Source organism: Epinephelus lanceolatus, chromosome 9 (assembly GCF_041903045.1).
Source record: "Epinephelus lanceolatus isolate andai-2023 chromosome 9, ASM4190304v1, whole genome shotgun sequence".
In the NCBI taxonomy this organism is placed as follows: Eukaryota; Metazoa; Chordata; class Actinopteri; order Perciformes; family Serranidae; genus Epinephelus; species Epinephelus lanceolatus.
Genome location: NC_135742.1, coordinates 7,779,807 through 7,801,464, shown reverse-complemented (window position 1 = coordinate 7,801,464; position 21,658 = coordinate 7,779,807). Strand labels below are relative to the sequence as shown.

Sequence of the window (21,658 nt, the reverse complement as noted above, 5' to 3'; positions counted from 1 at the left end):
CAGATTATCCCTCTGTGTCTTTACCCCTGCTGCGTGACCCCATTGAAATGTGTGGGTGTAGCTGTGTATTTAAATGCAGTGCTGTTGTATGTCTGAACATGGGCTCTGGGCAACATTGTGTGAGAGGCTAACATCGGAGAACAAACAAGTCTTTGAAACTGAAGCATTAACTTTATTGATGCTGATTTTTTTTCTCCTTTTGAACTGTTTTTAACAAGCCTCTGATCCAAAAAAAAATCGTTTTCAATTTTGTGGGAAAAAAAGTAAGTATCAAAATTGCCTACAAAAGTCAATGGCAAGTGCCACACAATATTAGGATGGGGAGCACTAATGGCTCCAAGGACAATGGTGTGCCAAAGAATGTACAAACTGATCACACCTGAATCGGTTGTTTGTCTCAACAATGACTGGCCAACTCACATGTCGGACTTGGTGGATTTGTCTCACCGGGCAGCATTTTCAGCTGGTTGTGGACAATCAAAAGTGTCAAAAGTCAGTTGTTGTACCACCTCACATCAAAGAGGTTGTGACTCTGTAAAGCCTGACTTATGGTAGGGAGCTTGACCCTTTTTTTGATGACTGTTCCAACACTAAATATGTTGCTTGACACTTTCCTTACACCTGGAGAATTTTGTTTTGTCATCGTCATATTTTGTCGCACAATATAACTGGGTCATCACAGCGAGCCTCTCTGACATCTAACCTCAGTGGAGTTTTGTGTGTCCCAGTGTGAGCAACAAAAGGCTGGATGCAGCTGACCAGATCATCGAAACAGTTGGCAGACATCCGAAAGTACAGGAAGTGCATCTGTTCGTCCATGTCCCACATTTGTTGGACCAAAACATTTTCACCCTGTAGCTCATTTGTTGGTTTAATGGACTCATTGACCACCTCTTTTTCATGCGCTCTTGTTGTCTTCTCAGTAGAAGTAAATTTAAAATCTCTCCCACCTTAGTTAACTCACTGATTCAATCAAATCCCTCCACTATCACATATAGATACAAAACCAAAAGCTGCCAGAAGGATATATCCTCCAATCATGGTGATAGAATGTGTCGAGGTGGTGGTCTGGCAAACACACAGGGCATACTGTTACCACAGAGTGGATTTAACGCTCAAAGAGTTTGGTGAGTAGAGGCACAGAGGCTAAGAAACTGTCTGCAAATACCTGGTAGATTTGTCTTTCAGGAAGCGCCAAAACAAGCCTCATGACTACATCTCCTGATAATCCAAGCTCAGACTTGGATTATCACCCTGCACACTCCCCAGCTACACATCAGAGTCATAGTGTGCCTGAAACTCCTGTTCTCACCCAAACCTTAAAGGCCAGGGATGGGGTTTCCTGCACATGCAGTGTCTGATTATACTGAACTTCCTCTTGAAAGGAATCATCATTTCATCTTCAGAGTTGTGCTCCTGTGCCACTACCTGTAGGCATATCTCTCTGAACACATCCAGCCATGGCCTAACCTCCAAAGTCTGTCCTTCATCTCTTCATCTGATGTATCAGGATAATCGCTCAGTGCTCAGGGAAAGAATACTGGCAGAGCACGGTGGCCTGTATAGACATTACTACAACTCTTTATTTAGAGACCACAGGGGCAGTCAAATGGCCTTAAATTATTGGAATTGAAATGACCATTACACTGGGGAAAGAAGAGGCTTTTCGCTGCAGGGTGTGGGGGAAAGGGAGAGATGACTGTAAAAGCTGAAAAAAAAACAGCCTCATGGAAAGAGTGGCACCCCAGGGAAAAAGCGGAGTAAATTCATTTCGACTTGGATGTGAACAACAGTTTTAATTAAAGTACAATTCTTGGCAGTACATCAGTGTTTACTTTTGTTGCCAGACAGCCTATTTTCAGCTAACATTTTTCTGTAACACTCATTAATTTATTGCTTATCCACAGAACATTTTGTTTGTACACTGCCTGATGTTTCAGAGCATACTGCAACAAATAATGTCATGCATTAAGTACAAAGATCTCTGTGCAACCTTTTAGCTCATGCACCATCTACAGAGGTCCATGCCACAGTGTCTCACACTATCATAAACAAAGATTTACTAGGTATTACATCAGCTACGGGGTCATAGTGTGTGTCAGCTTCCCAGTAAATCTTGACACCAAGCATTTGTACTACATGCCATCATTTGTTGTAGCTGTTAAACGGATATGTCAGCAAGAGTCTCATGTTTTTGGAGACCATACTCATCGCTCTTGACTGTCACATTCTGAAGCATCTCTCAGAACACAGAGAGGGTTTATATTTGTGCCTACGCAAGTGGTTTTCAGAAGGTAATAATGACAGGATCCCACTGTAAAGTACAACTTGTGGAGCAAGGTGAAAGGTAAACATAATAATGATAATAATAACTTAAAATTGTGTTTCACAATAAGGGAATTATAAGCACTGAGTGATTATCCAGATATGTTTTTAGCTTTCTTTTAAAAATATTTAGCAAGCTGGCTTCCCTGATATCTACAGGTAGTGTGTTCCATAGCTTTGAGGCATAATTGACCCTTTGCTAAGCCCCGCCCCTTTGTGATGGTCCGACAAGCTGTCGCAGTAAGCATGGAGCCCACGCTGTAACTAACTGCACTCCCTGAAGAAATATTATCATATTTGTGGACAAATGAAAGAGTGATTCCAGAGAGAAGCAGACAGAGGGGTCAATAGTCTGTGTTTGAAGGATATATCCAGGATGTCAAACTGACTCAGCAGCAACAACAGGTTAAAAAGACAAAGATAGTTAGAAGCTAAAGCCGAACTATAGGCTACAGATCACAGTGTAAAAGTGAACCACCACATCACTGCTGATCGCCACACAAGACAATGAATATAAAGGGAAACTTTGCTGATATTGAACCAGCTGTGTGGCATCACAGTGTGTGCAGATGAACAGTGTTTGGCTTCGCCCCTGTGCCGCTGCCAGCACCTGGACCTCCGCCACCGGACAAGCAGGGATCTCTGGAGGAAGTCAAACAACGTTCATCTGCACACACTGTGACGACACACAGCTGGTTCAATATCAGCAAAGTTTTCCTGCTTCCCTTCACTGGTTCCTGTACAGCAGGGTCGGTCTTTGTTTCACTGTTACAATCATTCAAAAGCAGCATGTGTATACATTCAGTAGGCTATATCTTCAGTAGCTAGCTAGCTAACCCTACACTTTTCAGGGTTTGATTTTGGTTTTGGAACAGGGAAGAAACGTTTATCTTTTTCCAACCTTTCCAGGTAACGAGTATCATTAATACACGACGTGCCCCAGGCACAACATTTAGCTCCAAATCCACAAAACCAGCCTGGAAATGAAGGAAATCTGAAACGACTGCATTAGAGTCAATGGAGCACAGCTGTGTTGCTGTCGGACCCTGGTCTGAGCCGGCCTGATGCTATGTTATGATTGGTCAGTCCGCATCCGAGGGCGGGACTTAGCAAAGGGTCAATTGCCAAAGGTTGCATTCCTGTTCTTCTTCCGGCTGTTGCCAGGAACCTCCACTAAACCAGCAGCAGATGATCGCAGTGTTCTTAGAGGCAAATAGTTGACAAGGGAGTTAGCGATTCAGCTTGGTCCCAGCCCGTTTTGGGCTGTGTATACAAGGAGGAGGAGCTTAAAATCAATTCTAAATATAACAGGAAGCCAGTGCAGAACAGCTCAGACTGGTCTGATATAAGACAGAAATGATACCTTAGCTTCTATACTGAAAAATTTTTCACTTGTTTCACTACTTTTAAATGAAGAAGACAGATTGTTAAATGTTAATTCCTAAAGTCAAGTTAGTCTAAAATTGACAAAATTGTCATTTAAATTCAGAAATGGTTGAGAACAAATAATTCTGATTGATTTTTTTTAATAGTTTTTTTTAATGTTCACTGTCTCTTTTTACGAATTACACAAAGATTTCATAACAGAAAGTCTTCACCCATTTCACAGGGTTTCAGTACACCAAGTATGGATGTCGAAAGAAAGGAGACACAAAGATGATCCATCGAGGCTACTGCGACGCCAGCAAGAAACCAAAGCCCATTCGCAGGATGTGTAACCTTCAGGACTGCACTCAGCCTCAGTGAGTACAGACTCCACCGTCCCCTCGCAGGGAAAGATACTGGGCAGTTCTTGAAAGAGCCAATAAGATTCAAATTTGGACTTAGCTGCACTCTATTAAGATACAAAATGTTAAAGTGGCTTTTCTCAGCATGAGTTGAATTTGAATTAGCTTCTCTTTAGCTACAGTGTGTGTGTGGTACAGTGGGACTGGACTGAAAATAAGTGCTTAAAACCTTAGAAATCTGTTCTTCATCAAGATGTGAACTATGGCTCACTGTGTGATTTCACTTCAATCTTTTTTTTAATCAGTCTTTCCAAGCACTTAACAAGTTGGCTCATAACTCTTATTTCTTATCTGTGGTTTCTTTGCTCTTTACAGATCAGTCAGTGTAGCTGACACCTAAAAAGAGTGGATTAAATCCTCTGTCACTGCATATCTCATTATATTGCAGTATTGATGTGCATCGTGTTACAGTGCATTTTCTGGGAAATCAGTTAAGAAACTGGGAATGGATATAGCAACCAGATGAGGTTGTTGTTGTTTTGGCTCATTCAGCAAATTGAAAACAAAGACAAAACAAAGAACGGCATCAGATTGATGCAGAATCAAAACCATGAAGGAGTCCTGCTCAGTGATTTTCTACATCACCCACAGTGGTGTTGAAAACCCAGAGATATAAACGGAAAGGTACCACAGTATAAACAGTAATTGATGTCATATTCATATTGTCTCAAGGTAAACAGCACATTATCATATTTCCCATCCTGACACCTGAATAAGTTTGTCTCTTGTTTTAACTTTTCCTACCACAGTGGAAACTTCCTATAGTAAGCACTTCTGTCCAGGTCAAATTGATCACTGCAAGCAGATGATTATCCTAACGAGGCCTGCCCCCGACTAAGATTCACCCGAGTCGACCAATAGTCATCATTTAGGGCCATTAGTCGACTAGTCTCCCGCATGTTCATGATATTAATTTAATTATTAAATGATATATTTTGGTGGTTTGAGTTGAAGGTGTGAGAAAGAATAGTATCAGTAACATTGTTAACACTGTGCTACATTACAGAGAAATACAAAACCGTACTAATGAACCTTCATTAATATAGGCCTATATTTTATCTACAAGTGCACGTCACACACTGAGCGAGCCGCCTGTTAATGACGCTGTGGGCTAATGGGCATGTAGCTACTTCCATGTTTCAGATGATACGTCATGTTTGTAGTCGACCAATGAAGATGAGTTTACATATCACCTTGGGTTCGTCCTTCACCTTCTCAAAATGATCCCACACTTTGGATTTCCTGCCCGACATGTTATTAACTAGCCTGTGGAATAACTGCAGGTACCAGCCCTGGAAGTTAGGGGCCGTACACATGCTGTGTCTTTACCTGCTTTGAAAATGCGAGGTCTGGAGCAGGTTGCGTCTGAGGTTGCTATGCAATCTTAACAAGCATCGTATAGCCTGTGTGCAGAGCTGATCTTCTTCCAGGAGCTGTTTATAAGTGTGTAGGCCTATCGTCTGTGGGACAGATGTAAAGCTCTTGTTAGCCCTGCACTAGCATGATCAACTTTTCCGTGTTTATCAGACTGAATATTTACAGAAGAAGGGAAAGATATCTGTCGGCTGTGATTGGTTTCTAACCTGACTCCTGTCTAACTGCTGAGCGTGGCCTGTTCCTGTGTCTGTCCTTTCAAATGAAGGTTTTGATTTATTTTGACAAGGTGCAGCTCCTCATAGAGTTTCGCGTTGCTGTTTTTTCCTGCGACTAAGCGACCAATGAAATCTTGCCAACTAAGACCTTTCTGGTCGACTGATGTTTGGTCGACTATTAGAGGGCAGCCCTTATTCTAACTGATTTTTAATTCTTTCTTTTCTGTATATCTCATACAGATAACCAACCAATTTACACTTATTACATGAATATAAATTAATGCTACTTACCGAATTTTACTGACTGTTTCAAAATACAGTAGAGCTGTTTCAAGTACTGCTTCTTCCTTTTCCTTCACCAAGGGCCCACTCACACATTACATGACTGGGCATTATCACTCCACTTCACAAGGGCGCTTCAACCACAGGTGCTTTCTCAGTACGCGTTCGTTATCCATCCCCATCACCAGCAGCCACGACTCTTTGCTGTTGTTGCAGCCTGAGGAACACCAAGTTTCACTGCTGCCTCTTGTTGGCCTATTTTTTGGCTGTTTGTCATAAGCTTTTAGGAGACTATGTTTTTCATTGAGAGAAAATTATTTTCTTTTTCCTGGCATCACCTTGTGAGCAGCATCAGCATCAGATAGCCAGCTGGAAGCAGACAGCAGACAGGAAGCAGACAGGTTACCACGAGGTAAAATATCATGGGAGTGACCTTTAAAAAATTGAATTAGCATAGGTTTGAAATTGTTTTTCAGTATGTTGTCCTGTATGAAAAGAATTAAAATGACTACTGTAAGCAGACAACTTGATAGATTGTATTTGAAGTCTTACTGAACATTACTTAAAAACACATTGATGGGTTGTGCTGAAAGGCTTGAAAAAAGAACAGTGTGCCCACATCTTTTGTTGTTGCACTGTTTCCCAGCTTGTATCCAGAAATAGGTTAATCAAATGCATTAAGAATACACTGATCGTACAATCGTTTTCATTTTCCTTCAAACTTGAAAACCAGTGCCAGACTGATAGAAGTGCTTATTAATCTATTTTCTCTTTTATAAAGAACAACGTACTGACTTTGCCCGTAGTTTGCAGTTGTGAATGAACCAAACCAATGAGATTAGAAAAGGTTGCTTTTAATTTTCCTGCACAGCCTATTACTTAGTTCGTGTTATACATTGTGAGTGGTCATTGAAATTTTATTATGGGTCCTTTAAAAGTCATGGAAAAGTTTGGAAATTCTGGCCATGAAAATGTATGGAAACCCGCAAAAATGTGGGGTTTAGGATGATTGGAATTAAAGCCGCAGCATTTACTGTTAAAACAGCAAACGAATACTGTGTATTATCTCCCTGACACTTAGTATGAATTTTAATATTGTTGCCAGTGGCGATCCTAGACTGTTAGGAGCCCCGGGCAAAGTAGCCCATGAAGTGTGTTTGATCAAATAATAATATATGTAATAATACATTTCATTTATAAGCACCGATCAAGACACTCTAGGTCACCCTACAGGCAAAGATGGAGAAAATAAGGGCAGATTAAAAATGTCAATGGGAGAAGGAGTAAAGTAACATTCAAAAAAATTAAATAATAATAAAATAACAACAAATAAATATTAAGCAAAACAAGTTTACAATGAATAAAAGTCTGTGTAAATAGTGGATATGTGGCTCGACAGGCAGGAGTCAGACTGAATAAGCAATTTAAAGGAGATGAGTTTTGAGGCGGGATTTGGCAGTGGAGAGAGAGAGAGTTGAGTTTCAGAGGCGGGGGCAGAGTGGTTAAAGGCGCTAAACGTCATAGTGGTCAGGCGGGCAGGCGGGACAGTGAGGTGGAAGGAAGAGGAAAACCTGACAGTGCAGGTGGGGTGTGGATGTGCAAGAGTTCAGAGAGGTACAGAGGAGCTTGGTTGTGGATGGCCTTAAAGGTGAGGAGTAAGATCTAAAAGTCAATGTTATATTTAACTGGGAGCCAGTGAAGCTGCTGAAGGACAGGAGTGATGTGACTGAGGGAGGAGGTTCTGGGGATGATTGAGTTCTGGACCAGCTGAAGTTTGTGGGTGGACTTGAGAGAGAAACCAAAAAGGAGCGAGTTACAGTAATCTATGCAGGATGTAACCAGGGTGTGAACAAGAATGGCAGTACTGTGCCGTGTGAGGGACGAGTGAAGGCAGTTAATGTTGCGTCATAACCATTTGTTAAAAAACAAACACACACACACATCTGAGTATGTGAACAACCAGTTTTTTTGGTAGCAAGAAGGGGCTCCACTCATGGGGTTAGGGGGCAGCAGTGTTGCATGGTGCTGTGCCTAATGGAGGGTGTAGAAGGGTTTATAGTTGTCACTGCAACGTGTGCCAGTATCAGTGGCCATCAGGGGCCCCTTTTCCCTAATTTTTTGGAAGAGCTCCAAACATTTGCCTGGTTTGCCAGGTAGTGCACCCCTGATTGTTGCCTTGAAGAACTGCTAACCCTGAAAGTGTTTAATAGTTGGTATTTTAATGAGGGCTTCTGATGTCCCATGATAAATTAAATGCTGCATTAGAGGTTTTTGCACCCTGATGAGAGTGGATTAAACGGAGGCTCTGGTAACATGTTGTTTTTCAGCTTTAATTCAGGGGAAAAATGAAATAATATATCAACAAAAAGGTTTTGGTGGTATTGTACAGACTTGAGAGAAACAGTCATTTCAAGCCCAAAATTTATGACTGAGGGCAGAGTGATCACATTTTGACTCATCTGAGATACTCTGTGTGTTAATATTATGTTTCATTGTCAGTTGTGTAAAACTTCAACAAAATGATCATTTCCCCGCGGGACTTGCTCAGTTTTACATTTTTTGATGAGATAATAAAGGTTTAATCAGACTAATCAGAACAATCAAGTTCTAATCAGGAACAAGAAATGAAGAAGTCATTAAATCTTTAAATGAATTTGGCATGAGGACCTGTAATGGAAATTAAAAACCAATGAGTGCTCAAATAGGCTGACTATTTTATAATGGTATAATAATATGAGGAAGAATCAAGTCAGTGTTCAGTAGTTCAGGTGTATATTCAGCAGCTATTTACTTCTGCTGTGCTGCATTTGAGCAGCAGTATAAATCTTAAGTTAAACTTGTCTCTCAGTGTTTGTTTTAGCCCTTCTTTTAGTTCCAGAAGCCTCAGAGACTGAGCCAAAACCAATGAATCTGTAAATGATTTTACACTGTGCAGCCCTAAATCTGCTGCCCCACGAGCCAGGACAAGTCTACTTTTTATCAATTCGTCCCTCCAGTGTGACTTGTTAGGAAAGCAATGAATTGTGTGGCAAGAGATCCATCATAGCAGCGTTTCCTCCAGAATCATTTAAAAAGCGAAGACAGCCACGTTAGAGACGAGATAACGGGGTGAAAAACGGCCTCGCTGGGTGAAAACGCACTCAAGCTGTTAGCAGCAGCAGCTTCTCTCAAAACAGCAGCGGGGGTGTGAAAGTAAAAGAGAAATCTGAGGAAATTAATGTGTTGACTGAGGTGAAGGAGTCCAAATGCAGAGCCATGACACAAAAGGCCTGCAGGTTACAGACATGGTGTGAAAGAAATGGATGCATAAGCTGATTTAGGGTGGAAAAGCTCAAAAACTGCAGAAATCATCCGTCCAAACCTCAAAGCTGCAGCATGAGACAGCTTCTTCAGGTTATCAGCCAACTTCAAAACTCAGGCATGATGCAACGCCAAAGACCTAACATACTGAGTTAATGTTTATCCACCAGTTGTTCTGTTGAGCTTCAAACCAAAGGAACGAGAGAAGCGAGAGATGTAACGCTGCTGTGATCTGACGCTGGATGAAATATCGACTCTGCTGTTTAGGAAACTGTATTTCTCTCTCAAGGCCGGATTAACTTATCTTTGGGATGACTCCATTTAAACTAAACAAGTAACTATCTTGGGGTCAGACTCTTCCTGCGTCTAACCTTTGTTTGTGGTTTTAGGCTGTAGCAAAGTTTTATATAAAAACAACACCTCCTGCATCATAATGGACTTTACTTCATTTACTTACTTTTGCCTTCTACCAAGGCCAGCAGCACGGCTCCAGGGATGGCAGCACTGATCAGTCAGGCCTCCACTTTAAACAGAAATATCCCAGAAACAATTAAGTTGGATTGCTATGAAATTGTTCTACCCATCATGGTTTGCATGTAGTTTCGAGTAAAATGTTCGAGGTGTATATCCCATAACTGTCAATTACTACATGCATTGTCATGGAAATCTGATTGAGATGCACATGAAACATTTGCAACACTCCTACCTTTGAAATAGAAAAGAAGATATTGAGGATTGGAGGCACAAGCTCTCTGACAGCTTTCTTTTTCCTCTTTCAGTTTTTCCTTTGACTCTTTGCAATTTCTTGACTGAGTTGGTCATTGTGAGGAAACAGAAAGGAAAGAAAGGCAAATTCCCTCTATACCTGGCCTGATTTTTTATTTTCAATCGTTGCTACACTCTCTATCTTTGCTTCATGACTGGACTTGACTCTGCTTCCTTTAGTTCAGGAAATAAACTTAGATTTTTAAGGTTAAAGTGACACAAAATCCTCTTACCTGTCGTGCTCTTCATAATTCTACATTATTTTGTTGTGAGTTGCCAAGTGTTGGCGATACTGACTTCTCTCCCATTAAATGGAACTGGATGTATTCAGCTTGTGGTGCTCAAAGCGTCACAAGATGTTACCGTGTCGTTTTAGTGTGTTGTCAGGTTGAAGTTTTAGTACCTCGACAAGTTGAAGTTTGAGCCATGTTCAGTCCAATGATTCGCAAAGGGACAAAACCGCTTTAGAACGTTGCAGAAAAAAGTTGCGGCAGTGTGAACTAACTGGTCTGAGCTCGACTCAAGCAGGCTGATGGTGTCACCTGCAACTCAGCTGATCATAGCGCTGGCAGCTGGTTTTAGAACATAAAGCTCGCCACCTGTTTCAACAGCCAGTTGGCTTGTAGTGAAGTCCGCTGGTCATGTGAAAAAATGACCGCAGACGGCATGGTGTTCCGTCCACACCAAGCCCTCTGTTTCTGTCCTCATGGTGTCGGACGAAGGGTTGCTGCTGCTGCTCACTGTATGTGCTTATGCGCCCTCATACACACACACACACACACACACACACACACACACACACACTCTTACTGACTGATTAATCGGTATTTTATGTCATTGTGGTGTATTTATTATGAATACAGTCCATCTGATGCTCCTTTTGTTTGTTTTCCCCAATTTATCACTACTACAAATGCAGCTGTAGCCAGTATTTCACTATCACTATCCTCATTCATATTTTAAGAAGCTACAAATTATATTCAGCCACAAAATAAGCCTGAAAAGCTGCAATCAGAATGGAGTCACAGAGTTGTTGCATAGACATGATACACTGTCTCGTCTAGTTGCATTGGTGTGAACCGGCAGGTTTTTAGAAAGTTGCAGAAAGTTTCAACTCGTCTTGTTGCTCTCGTGGCTGCAGTGTGTCATCAAGTTGATTAATTTGAATTTGATTTTAATTTAGAAGAGATACGAAAATTAAAACTGGAATACAAACATGCATAGTCCTGCGGATACTTTCCTTACAACACACTTGTGGCTCAGAAAATCTGTTTGTGAGTTTATCAGTTTTAACAAGGAGACTTTAAAAGGGTCAGTTCACCCAGGTCACAAGTTTTACTGTATGTTCCCCAATCCAGTGTAGCCACACAGTTTATTTAATGTGCTGATCCACTAAGATTACTGGTACAATACATCATTTGTAGTGTTTAGAATAACCAAGAAACTAAATAAAAAAAAAAAAAAAACGAAACTAAATGTAATTTAGAATTTGTCTCTCTAGAAAAAAAAAAATCTCAACTACTTTCTTTCAAAGGTGGAAGAGGTGGAATACTGTCCACACATTTCAGTGACTTATATCACAGCACCTCTTTAAATGACTCAATAAAATATGCATGACTATATATAACGCCCGCAGTGAGTTGGAATATGTATGTATCTGTAATTTAGAAAATCTATCTTGTGGCTGATTAAGCTGCATGTTGAAATCATCTTATGGGTCATTTCGAGTGCTTCCAATTTTATATTCAAAGTATGCTCCATTATCAACACATCTTGTGTTGAATATTAATGCTCTCTCTATCTCTCTCACACACACACACACACACACACACACACTGTCCTTCAAACAGAAGACATACAGAAGATCTGTGATGACATGTTAATATAAGTGAAAATTAATGTAAATTTCTTGATTGGCTGTACGAGATTTTATCAGTTTAATCATGGTTGAAATGAATTTAAAGAAACTGCCTGGACTCTTTTACTTTACATGTTAGATAAAGCTTTTTTACACTGAGCTGTTTCTTTATGTGGAGGAAGTGTAAGTAGAATTGTGGCTTTGCTAAAGGATGAGTCTTAGCGTCTCTGAAAAGTTTGAGAAGAGTCTGTCTGCTTTCAGAGCGCTCATCCTTTGTGTTTAGCAAACATGTCACCGCAGCATGCCAGCTGTTTGAAGGTAACTTCTATCCCAAAACAATGAATGGTGTTTTCAAAGCCATTCACACCATCTCTTGAATCCCATACTCAGTTCTTTACTGGCCTTCAAGGGATCCTAAGAGACATCACTTTACATTGTGTTACATTTCTTTTTCCCTCCGTTCAGAAATCTCATGTTATTCACCAGCTCAGTGTGAGTTTTGTTTTTTTCTCACAAGGCTGTTGGAAAGGCTTTCAGGTGTAGATACAAAAAGGCAAAGCAAATGTATCAATATAGCACATTTCAAAACCACAGGCAACCCTAAGTGCTGTGCAGATTACTCAAGTCAAATTTCATTCTAGCCCAATTACAAAGTATCATGTGCAGTGGCGGGTCCAGCCTACATGGCGCCCTGGGCTGCAGCCCCCTATGCTGAGCCTGTGTTGCGTTCAGGCGTTGTCACGTAAATAACAAATTCCAGCACTTGAATAGGCCATAGCACAACACTGCCGTCGTTCCTGTGGGCTACGGTAACACTAAACCCCTGCGCTTGCCTGAAAGGGACTAAATGCACAAACCAGCTATTTTCAAATATCCCATGACGAGAGACTCTCACTTTAGCGGGGCTAAAGTTATAAGTGTAACCATGTCAACAGTTTTTAGGGTTTATTCTGCTGTTTGCCAAAAAAAGGGGTCCACCAAATCTGAAAACAGCAGCATGAAGACGACCCAAGTAGAAATGTGGATGGTGTGTGTCCCAGTCTGTTGGAGAACCAACAAGGTGTTAGGCAGTTGAATTATAGGATGGCGGTCTGATTAGAGGTTTGGTGGAACAGGTTGTCTTGCAGTGTGATGGCTTTCCAGATTCAGACTGACCGGAGGCCTGTCATTACACAGCAAGATGACTGGGTTAGTGAGATAAGATTCAGCTCCGAGGCTTCTGTTTCACAAAGATTGCTCACTTAAGACTGGAGCATATTGTGTTCCCAGCTTTTACTGAAACTATAAGGGTATCAGAGGTGGATGAATGTAAATTGATTTTAAGGCAGGGTTTTGCTCCCACGCAACAATTCTGCAAGCACTAATGCCAAACATTTGGTAGTTTCAGGTTTTCAAACATGGGAATAAGCTGCTCTTCTGGTTTTTATCAGCTACAGTTCCTCCTGAGAGGGACATGAATGTCTCTGCCAAATTCGATGGCAGTTCATCCAGTTGTTATTGAGACATTTCACTGAAACCCACCAAAGTCAGGGTCATGATGCTGGTAGAGGAAAGTCATGAGATCACTGAAGTCAGTAGGATGTGTCGACCAATTAACGTCTAGACTAAAGTTTGTTTATTCTGTGAGTTTTGCTCCAGTCGATGCTACAACGCATCTATGTCTGTCCTTGAGGTTTTCTTTTATTGATATAATGTTACGGTCATTATTAACACAATGGTCTGTGGGTTCTCAGTCTGACGTCTATAAAAGACTCACTTTAATACAAATAGATATGATGTGCTGCTGCTGCTGAGACAGAAAGAGAAAAACACTTAAATGCAATGCAGATCAATACGTCAGCATCACGCTGGTGTCTGTCCTTGCAGCCAGGTGTACCGGACAAAGGCTGAACAACAATTATGAAACTGTCACCAACGGTATCACAAGTAATTTGACATGAGATAATGTGCTGCAGACTGCAGCCTGGTGGGTGATTTCAAGTATGTTTATTGAAGACATTTAAATGCTGTCATGCAGCACTAAGTGGAAATATCTTCCCTGCTGCGGAGACTGTGGAAGGCACTGAAAGATCAGATGATGGGGCAATTAACAGAATGTTTTATGAAAGAGTTCTTGGTAGTGACACATTGATATTCTAATGTCAGTTCTGCATTTGTTTGTTTATTGAATTATGAAATTGACTCGAGAGACAAAGAGAGGCTGTATTTATTATTTTGTAATGAAGATGTTTTTCACTCAAATTGATTGAAGTGAACTCTTGTTAACACAGCTGACTGTAAACTGTGTTCAGGGCTCATTCACTCTAAATGAATTGATTTGTGGAGTGTTTGTTCTGTTAGTTTGCAGCAAGTGCATTCAACAAATTAACACAAAGAGGCTTGTAAATGTATCTTTAAATTGTTTACTAATGATTTATTCATTCATTCATTTATTTGGATGTGTGGTAAAAGTTAGAGGCCCCAAAGTCCCCAAACCTGACAAACTCAGTTAAAACCTATAATTCCTTGTTCCTTGTCTTTCCCATAGAAACACCACAGTCAGAAACCATTTTCTACACAATATGAAAGTCTTCCTCGTCAACAAATTTCATTTCAAGATTGGATTTTCAATTTCCTCCCTTGGAAAAAAAAACATAAAAAACATTTGAAAAGCATTCTTCAAAAATGGTCTTTTTGTTGTCATCAGCTTGTTTAAAGTGCTCAGAGTTAGCCTGGAAATCCAGACTCAGTCTTCTGTTCCTCTCTCAAGGAAAAAGATAAGTGTAGTTGGCTTAGCGTTTCTTCCAAAGCTAAATTGAATGGACGCGGTCCTTCGGAAGCTGCCATCTTGGCTGTTTACTTTGCGACTCCTACGGCGCAGCGTTGTCCTCATCATGTTATGCCCGCCCAGAGCCCGCCTCTGTCAGATAGACTGATCTGATTGGTCCAATGTCGGTTCACCAGGCTCTGCTCGTTGGGGCCAGGTCCCCGTGCAGAGCAAATTTGCTAGGGGCAGGGCATCTGGATTTCCAGGTTAGCTCAGAGTACTTTTTACACTACAAATCACATTCACCCATTCACACACACATTCACACGCTGGTGGCTGAAGCTACAAGCTGCCACCTTTAACACACTCACACCAATGGGACAGCCAACAGGAGCAATTTGGGGTTCAGCATCTTGCTCAAAGGTTTTTCAACATGTGGATTGGAAGAGCCCAGGTCAAACCATTGATCTTCCGATTGGTGGACGACCTGAGGCCTGTACTACGAAGCCAGTTCAACTTACCCAGGATATCTTCTCGATATCTGGTTTGACTAACCCATCACACTGGCTGAGACTATGAGACAGTAAAATGTTTCGTTGGATGATCATGCAACTGCTCTGAATATGTCATATAAAGCACTTTAAAGTACACCAGACTGTTTCTGCTGAAGTAAAGAGTGGAAAAGTAGCCTCATTGATCACTGATGAGGTCTATCTGACCTGAGCTGATTAACAGTGTGTGGATTATTTTACTGATAAAATATTACCTGTTTTATTCTCAGCACACAGGCGTCTCACAGGTGTTATTCTGAGCTGCAGTGATGAATCAGAGTGTAAAAGTAGCAGCACTGTTGCTGCAGACTAAAATAAACTTTGCACAAGTTTAAATCCTGCTAAAATCATGTGTTTAGAGTGTCAGCGATCTCAATTTGTAAGAAGCTCTGTTTTAAACCAGTGGAAATAGAGCCTTGGAACAATGAAATTATTCTACTGACCTATAACAATTTAAAGACTCCTCTTTCTTACCTGAGACTCCAGACTATCTTCAGTGATCTGTTTGGTCAGAGGTCGGGGTGTTGACAGGCTGTGATCCAATATTCTGAAGCTGTGGAGCAGGTTAGCTGTTGAGCATTAGTTGCCACGGTGATTTATCCCGATAAAAAGAGAACAAGCTTCGTAGAAAACCCAGAGTTAACCCTGAAGTTACCTCACTAACTGCAAATCCTGCTCCATAGTACAGTCCTCTACCTCCTGAGCCACAGCCACACCTTTGCTCCCATCATAATTACTACACATACTAGAGATGTCTGCCTTAAATTAAATTTAGATTTGGGTTGTGTAAGCGGCTTGAACAAAGCATTTATGTGGTTGTATTTCCAAGGAGGACAGTCTCTGTCAGATTTTTAGTGACCCTTTGGAGGGACCTGGTTGGGAACCTCCCGACTAAACTACCAAATTGTATAGAAATTTGTTAAAACTGCTCCAGCTTGAGAAACTACACCAGTTAAATGCTGTTTACAACACACACGGATACATCTGTATTATAATGTAATAGCAGACGCTATATCAGGAGATATGATGAACTCACTGTTTTGGTTTAGTTGCGCTCACTGTGATCATCCAGGGCGCTTCGGTTGGTTTAAGAGGTGATTGATTTGCAGGAAGTGAGGAGAGTTGCAAGATAACACTATGAACTAATTGCCTTGACTGCTGTGTTAAAAAAAAAAATGAGTTTTTTAACATTTACTTACCCTTTTTCCCTTTTTTTTTTTTTTTAAGATTAGCTGTTCTTAAACGTGTACCTTTTTACGTCACAATCAGCTACACCCGCTGTGTATCCTCAGTAATCTCTTCACTGTGATTTATCCAGATGGATCTCAGATGAATGGGAGCATTGCACCAAAACCTGTGGCAGCCTGGGCTTCCAGATCCGGACGGTACGCTGCGTGCAGTTCCTCCACGAGGGCACCAACCGCTCTGTCCACAGCAAGTACTGCAGCGGGGAGAAGCCAGAGAGCCGCAGGCCATGCAACAGAGTGTCGTGTCCTGCTCAGTGGAGGACCGGAGCCTGGTCAGAGGTTCAGTATCCATGTAGTCTATTTGAAAGAGAGATTTTCCTGTGACGTTAACAAAGGGCTCCATTTTGTGCAGCTGATCACATTTCTATACTGTAGGTTCAAGTCTGTTCTTCTGTAGCCTGGGCGTGGATCATTTAGCGACAGATCCAGCTCATTGATTTCAATTTAATGCCATCTTGTGTCCAATTAACTGTCAGCTCACTCGCCACCAGCTCCATGTTTTTGTGTCAATGCAGCAGCAGCTTTCATGTGCATGATACATGACTGTGATTTCTCAGTTTGAAAAGATAGAAATTAAATATGAGACATCTGATGTTTAATTTAGAGCAGTGTCGCATCTGATCTGAAAACACACCAGCTTTAGTTCTTCCATTTCACCAAATGAGACCTTTGAAACGGTCCAAAAATCCAATAAATCAGACGTCCTGCTTAGCTGTGGAGAGCAGAAAGAGCTAATAAGATGCACTTCTTCGTGCTTATTTGTGTGAGCTGGGTTCAGTTGTGTTGATATCCATGGTTAAAGGCGTATTTGAGCACTCAGTAAGAGCAGTGGTGTAACAGTAGAATATTTATTTTTTTGATTTTGTTGAATTGTCTCATTATTTATTTGTGAGTTAATAGTGTAATAATAATAATAGTAATGTTAATAATAATTATTTTATCCAAGGTTACAAAGCGCTTCATAAAGTTACAAACCAAAAAGTACAAATCAGGTATTAAAAGGAAAAACTTTACTAAAAGAATATGTTTTAAGCAATGATTTGAAAACAGGTAACGTGCTAGCAAGCCTAATTTCCTCAGGCAGAGAATTCCCGAGCCTTGAGGCCTTGATTGCAAAAGCCCGGTCACCTTTAGTTACCAATCTCGATCTAGGGATGACTAGTGAGGGTAGGCTTAAGGATCTCAGATCACGACTTGGAGCATAGGTAGTCAGAAGCTCAGCTATATAACGGGAGGCTAAAACATGCAGAGCTTTAGAAGTTATTAAAAGAATCTTAAAATCATTTCTGAAGTTTAGTGGCAACCAGTGGAGGGAGACAAGAAATGCGAGCTTCAGCATTCTGCACCAGTTTAAGTCGAGCTACTGAAGATTTACTGAGGCATGTAAACAGTGTGTTATACAGCATGAATACAAAAGCATGAATAAGCTTATCCAGGTCAGGAAAAGACACAGCTGATTTAATTTTGGTAATATTGTGTAGGTGGAAGTGGCAGGATTTTATGAGATTATCGACAGTAGATGCCTGTAACGTGGATTATTAATCATAAATGAATCATAAGAATGACTTCTTTTTTTTTTATTCATTAATCTTGAATCAGTCACAAAAACTGAGGTTATTCAATATTATGCCTTTTAAGATTTAGGGCGAATTGCTGTTTCACAGTCAATTGAATTAGAGTTCTCACTGGGAACATTTGGGTTACAGCTGTTCTCAGAGTTGCCTCATTCAGGAGTAAACAGACTAATTGTCTCCCTGACATTTTGATTCAGTCACAGTTGTCGATGTCTGCAGGAGAACTAAATATAGCCTGCTAAGGTCACATCGAGACACAGATTCACCAAAGATTAATTGTTTGTTTGCTGCTTCGGCTTCATCCATCCTCTGATCGCCCCCAACACTGTTAGAGTGTTACATGGTTTACACAGCACAAAATGCCATCTTTTTACTATCGTCTTATATTTACATATCTAATCAAAGTCAGGATGTGCTCCTAACAAACTTGTCAACATATTTGGTGCATAAAATATCTTGATGGAATTTACCCTAAAGTCATTGTTTTGATCAGCAATAGAGTGTTACTGCAGTTTAAAGACAGTGCTTGTAGGTGAAGCCTCTTTGACATGATCAGAAGTGGCACCTAAGCAAAATGATGTCTGAGGCTCATGAGGCTGACTGACTTAAAGATCCCCTCATTAAAAAATGTGATGAACTGGTTGCAAAAAAAAGTTATAAAACTAAAGCTGAGACTCCCCCACTTCAACAAACTCCATCTAGTCATTTTAAACCTGCTGTGTAAAATAAATCTGGTGCAAAGTGAAAAAAAACAACCAACAGCAAACTAAGCTTCCTGTTATCATGGACACAAAATGTTTTAGTGGTAAGAGGTAGACTTTATACACTTCAGATTCACCTGTGAGAAATCCACTCTAAAAGGGTATAAAGAAAAGTCTCCATGCTGATATTTCTGCTGGGTCAACTGTGCAGTCAGACGTTTTGTTTTTAGGTGGAGATTGAACTTTAAGTCTGCTTGTTATCCCACCCAGTTATCCTGTCATTTACTGCTGCCTTCACTCCAAAAACTGTGTTCCTTTGCTGCATGTGAGTGAGTCTCTGTGTGCACTTTTCACAGTGCTCTGTGACCTGTGGAGAGGGAATGGAGAGGCGTCTGGTCACTTGCCGGATCGGAGATCAGTGTAACGGAGAAAAACCTGAAACTGTGAGGCCGTGCAGACTGGGACCCTGCCATGGTAAGCATGTCATTTAGTAAGAACTGAAGGAAAACGAATACCTATTCAAACCAAACACTCACAACACAGATGCATTTCTTTATGTACATTTTGCATTCTTCAGAAAAAAAAAATGGTAATCATGAAGCAAGTTGTTTGTTTCAAATCCTCCAAAATAAACCAAAAAATACATTGCCATTTCCTTCTGAAGGCCATTGTTGTAGGTTTCACCTCCCTAGCTACAGATCATGTATTGTCCCAACCCTCCAGGCAGCCATAGGCCCCGATCACACAAAAAGCGTTTCAGTAGCTGGAGGTGGCTTTTTGTAATTGTTCTTAATGAGAATGAAGCTTTTTGCTCACAGTTTTTGTGTTGCGATGCGCCCCACGTTTCTGTGCTCTAGGTGCCTGGCATTTTTGCCAGAGTGCTCTGAATTCCTAGAGTTGAAAAAACTCCAACTCAAGGCTGAAATCGCCCCATGTCATCTCTTTTTCGTCATCTTTTTTTCCCCATTGTCCAATCGTATAATAACTATAAATAACTGGTGGTACTCCCCATGATCCACCCTCTTTTTTAGGGTCTCATGTACCCACACAGATCTCTGTTTATCTGCTGACAGCCTCTCACCCTCAACCAGAGCTACAGACAGTACCCTCTGCCTCAACATTTTAGGAACTAGATACTGATTACTGTGGAAAAAATAAATAAACAGTAGATTGATTTCAGGAGAAGAATAGTGTAAGGATGTGATGGGGTGGTTGCCAGGCAGCAAGCGTTATTTTTTACTTGTGGCATTCAGTTTGCGGTCTATCTTCTGTGTGATCAGCGCCATAGGCTTCCATTCATTCAAATCAGTCGGCAGACCCTTGAAACTCGCTCAACAATTGTAATTTATCTCAGTGCACATCAGGTCTGCATTAGCTGATTTTAAAGTTCCATTATTGTTGGGTGACAAATGCAGTTCATGCTCAGATTTCCTGAAAAAAAAAAAAAAAAGTCTGACCTCCACCTCAAAACAATAATACATCTGTGACTGTGATGAATTACTGCTACTCGACTCAAGCAGGTTTCAAGAGTCTGCCAGTAATTTTCATGAGCCACAGAAATGAATAGAAAACTGCTGCCTGAGAGGAGGGAATATACATTACAAAACATAAAACTCTACAGAGGAGTGTGCAGAAGAGTCATCAGTATATTATATGTGTATTTGCAGTGAATAGACTGAGACATGCAAAGTGCAGACATATGTCAATTTCTTTTTCACTCTTTTAATATTGCAGTAGAGATACAGGGATAAACTGGGATGAAGATACAAATAAAACGTTCTCATTTCCGCAGCAGAGTTCATAGAGGACATGTATATCCAATACTGATCTTCATTACATGTGGCCACTGTAGGATATTATTTCTCAAGAACTATAACATCAATATGGCTGCAGCAAGTATTGACTAAACCACATCACTACATAAAAAACATTCAAACATATTATTGATATTTACTCATTTCATGAAGCATACTGGTGAGATGAGTTTCCCTTACTGGAATACTGTTGTATATTTATGACATTAAGCTGAGATGAAGATTTAAGTTAATAAAAGACTGAAAGTCAAGAGGATGTCACAATAATTTATACCTTAGACTTACTAATTATTACAGCATTTTTAAAGTCAGTATAGAATATGCACAATATATTAGTAGTCACAGTAAAGTGTTTTGTAAAGATACTTAAAAGTTTTGCACTAATAGGAAGCAATTCAGGATCCACTTATCAAACTGATAAGTATCAAAGAGAAAGCAAGATGTGTGTAAGTGAATGTGTCTGTGTTTTCTTTATGTTTGCAAATAAGTTTGCCTCAGACAGCCCCTTGAGGGACAAATGAAGTATTTTTGATTTTTCAAAGGAATTAAAACTTATTTTTCTTCTCTAGTCAGCCTCAGCTCTGTCTGTGGTTTCATTAAATATTTGGCGCTGTAAATAGCTCCTCTACTTCTGCCGTGTGTTTCATTAATACAGCACTGTCTATCAACAGCAAACAAAAGAAGAAAAGTAAGTATTCTTTAAGTGTGCACACTGACTGACTTTCAGTTCTCCTGTGTGATCAAACACACTCAAAATGAGACCCAGTTTGTCCCTCTGGTGTATTAGCCAGACATTCCTTCCCCCGAAAAATCATATAAGTTGGTCTCCTGTGCAAGCTGCTTATTAAAAGCCATATTTAGATATGTGGCTAGTGGCTGTATTGATTATGACAGGAATGAAGGAGGGAGTCAGGTGACATAATATAAAGAGCGACAAAGTTTGTATAGGAAGGAGGTTGGATGGATGGGTCAAACAAACACAGGACTTTGACCCAGGAGACAGTTGTTCATCCATCCATTTTCAATTGCTTATCCGAAGCCGGGTCGCTGGGGCAGCAGGCCAAGCAAAGCATAACAGACGTCCCTCTCCCTAGCAACGCTTTCCAGCTCCTCCTG

General features: G+C 40.6%; 1 protein-coding gene across 1 annotated transcript in view; it reads left to right on the top strand.

The window, feature by feature from the left end:
* Window positions 1-21,658, top strand: part of adamts3 (ADAM metallopeptidase with thrombospondin type 1 motif, 3) — a 227,024-nt gene that overhangs the window by 198,045 nt on the left and 7,321 nt on the right. Inside the window, exons 19-21 of the mRNA XM_033620106.2 lie at window positions 3,935-4,067; window positions 16,525-16,732; window positions 19,085-19,202. Coding sequence (XP_033475997.2) covers window positions 3,935-4,067; window positions 16,525-16,732; window positions 19,085-19,202 — 459 coding nt within the window. The remainder of the gene's footprint in view (window positions 1-3,934; window positions 4,068-16,524; window positions 16,733-19,084; window positions 19,203-21,658) is intronic.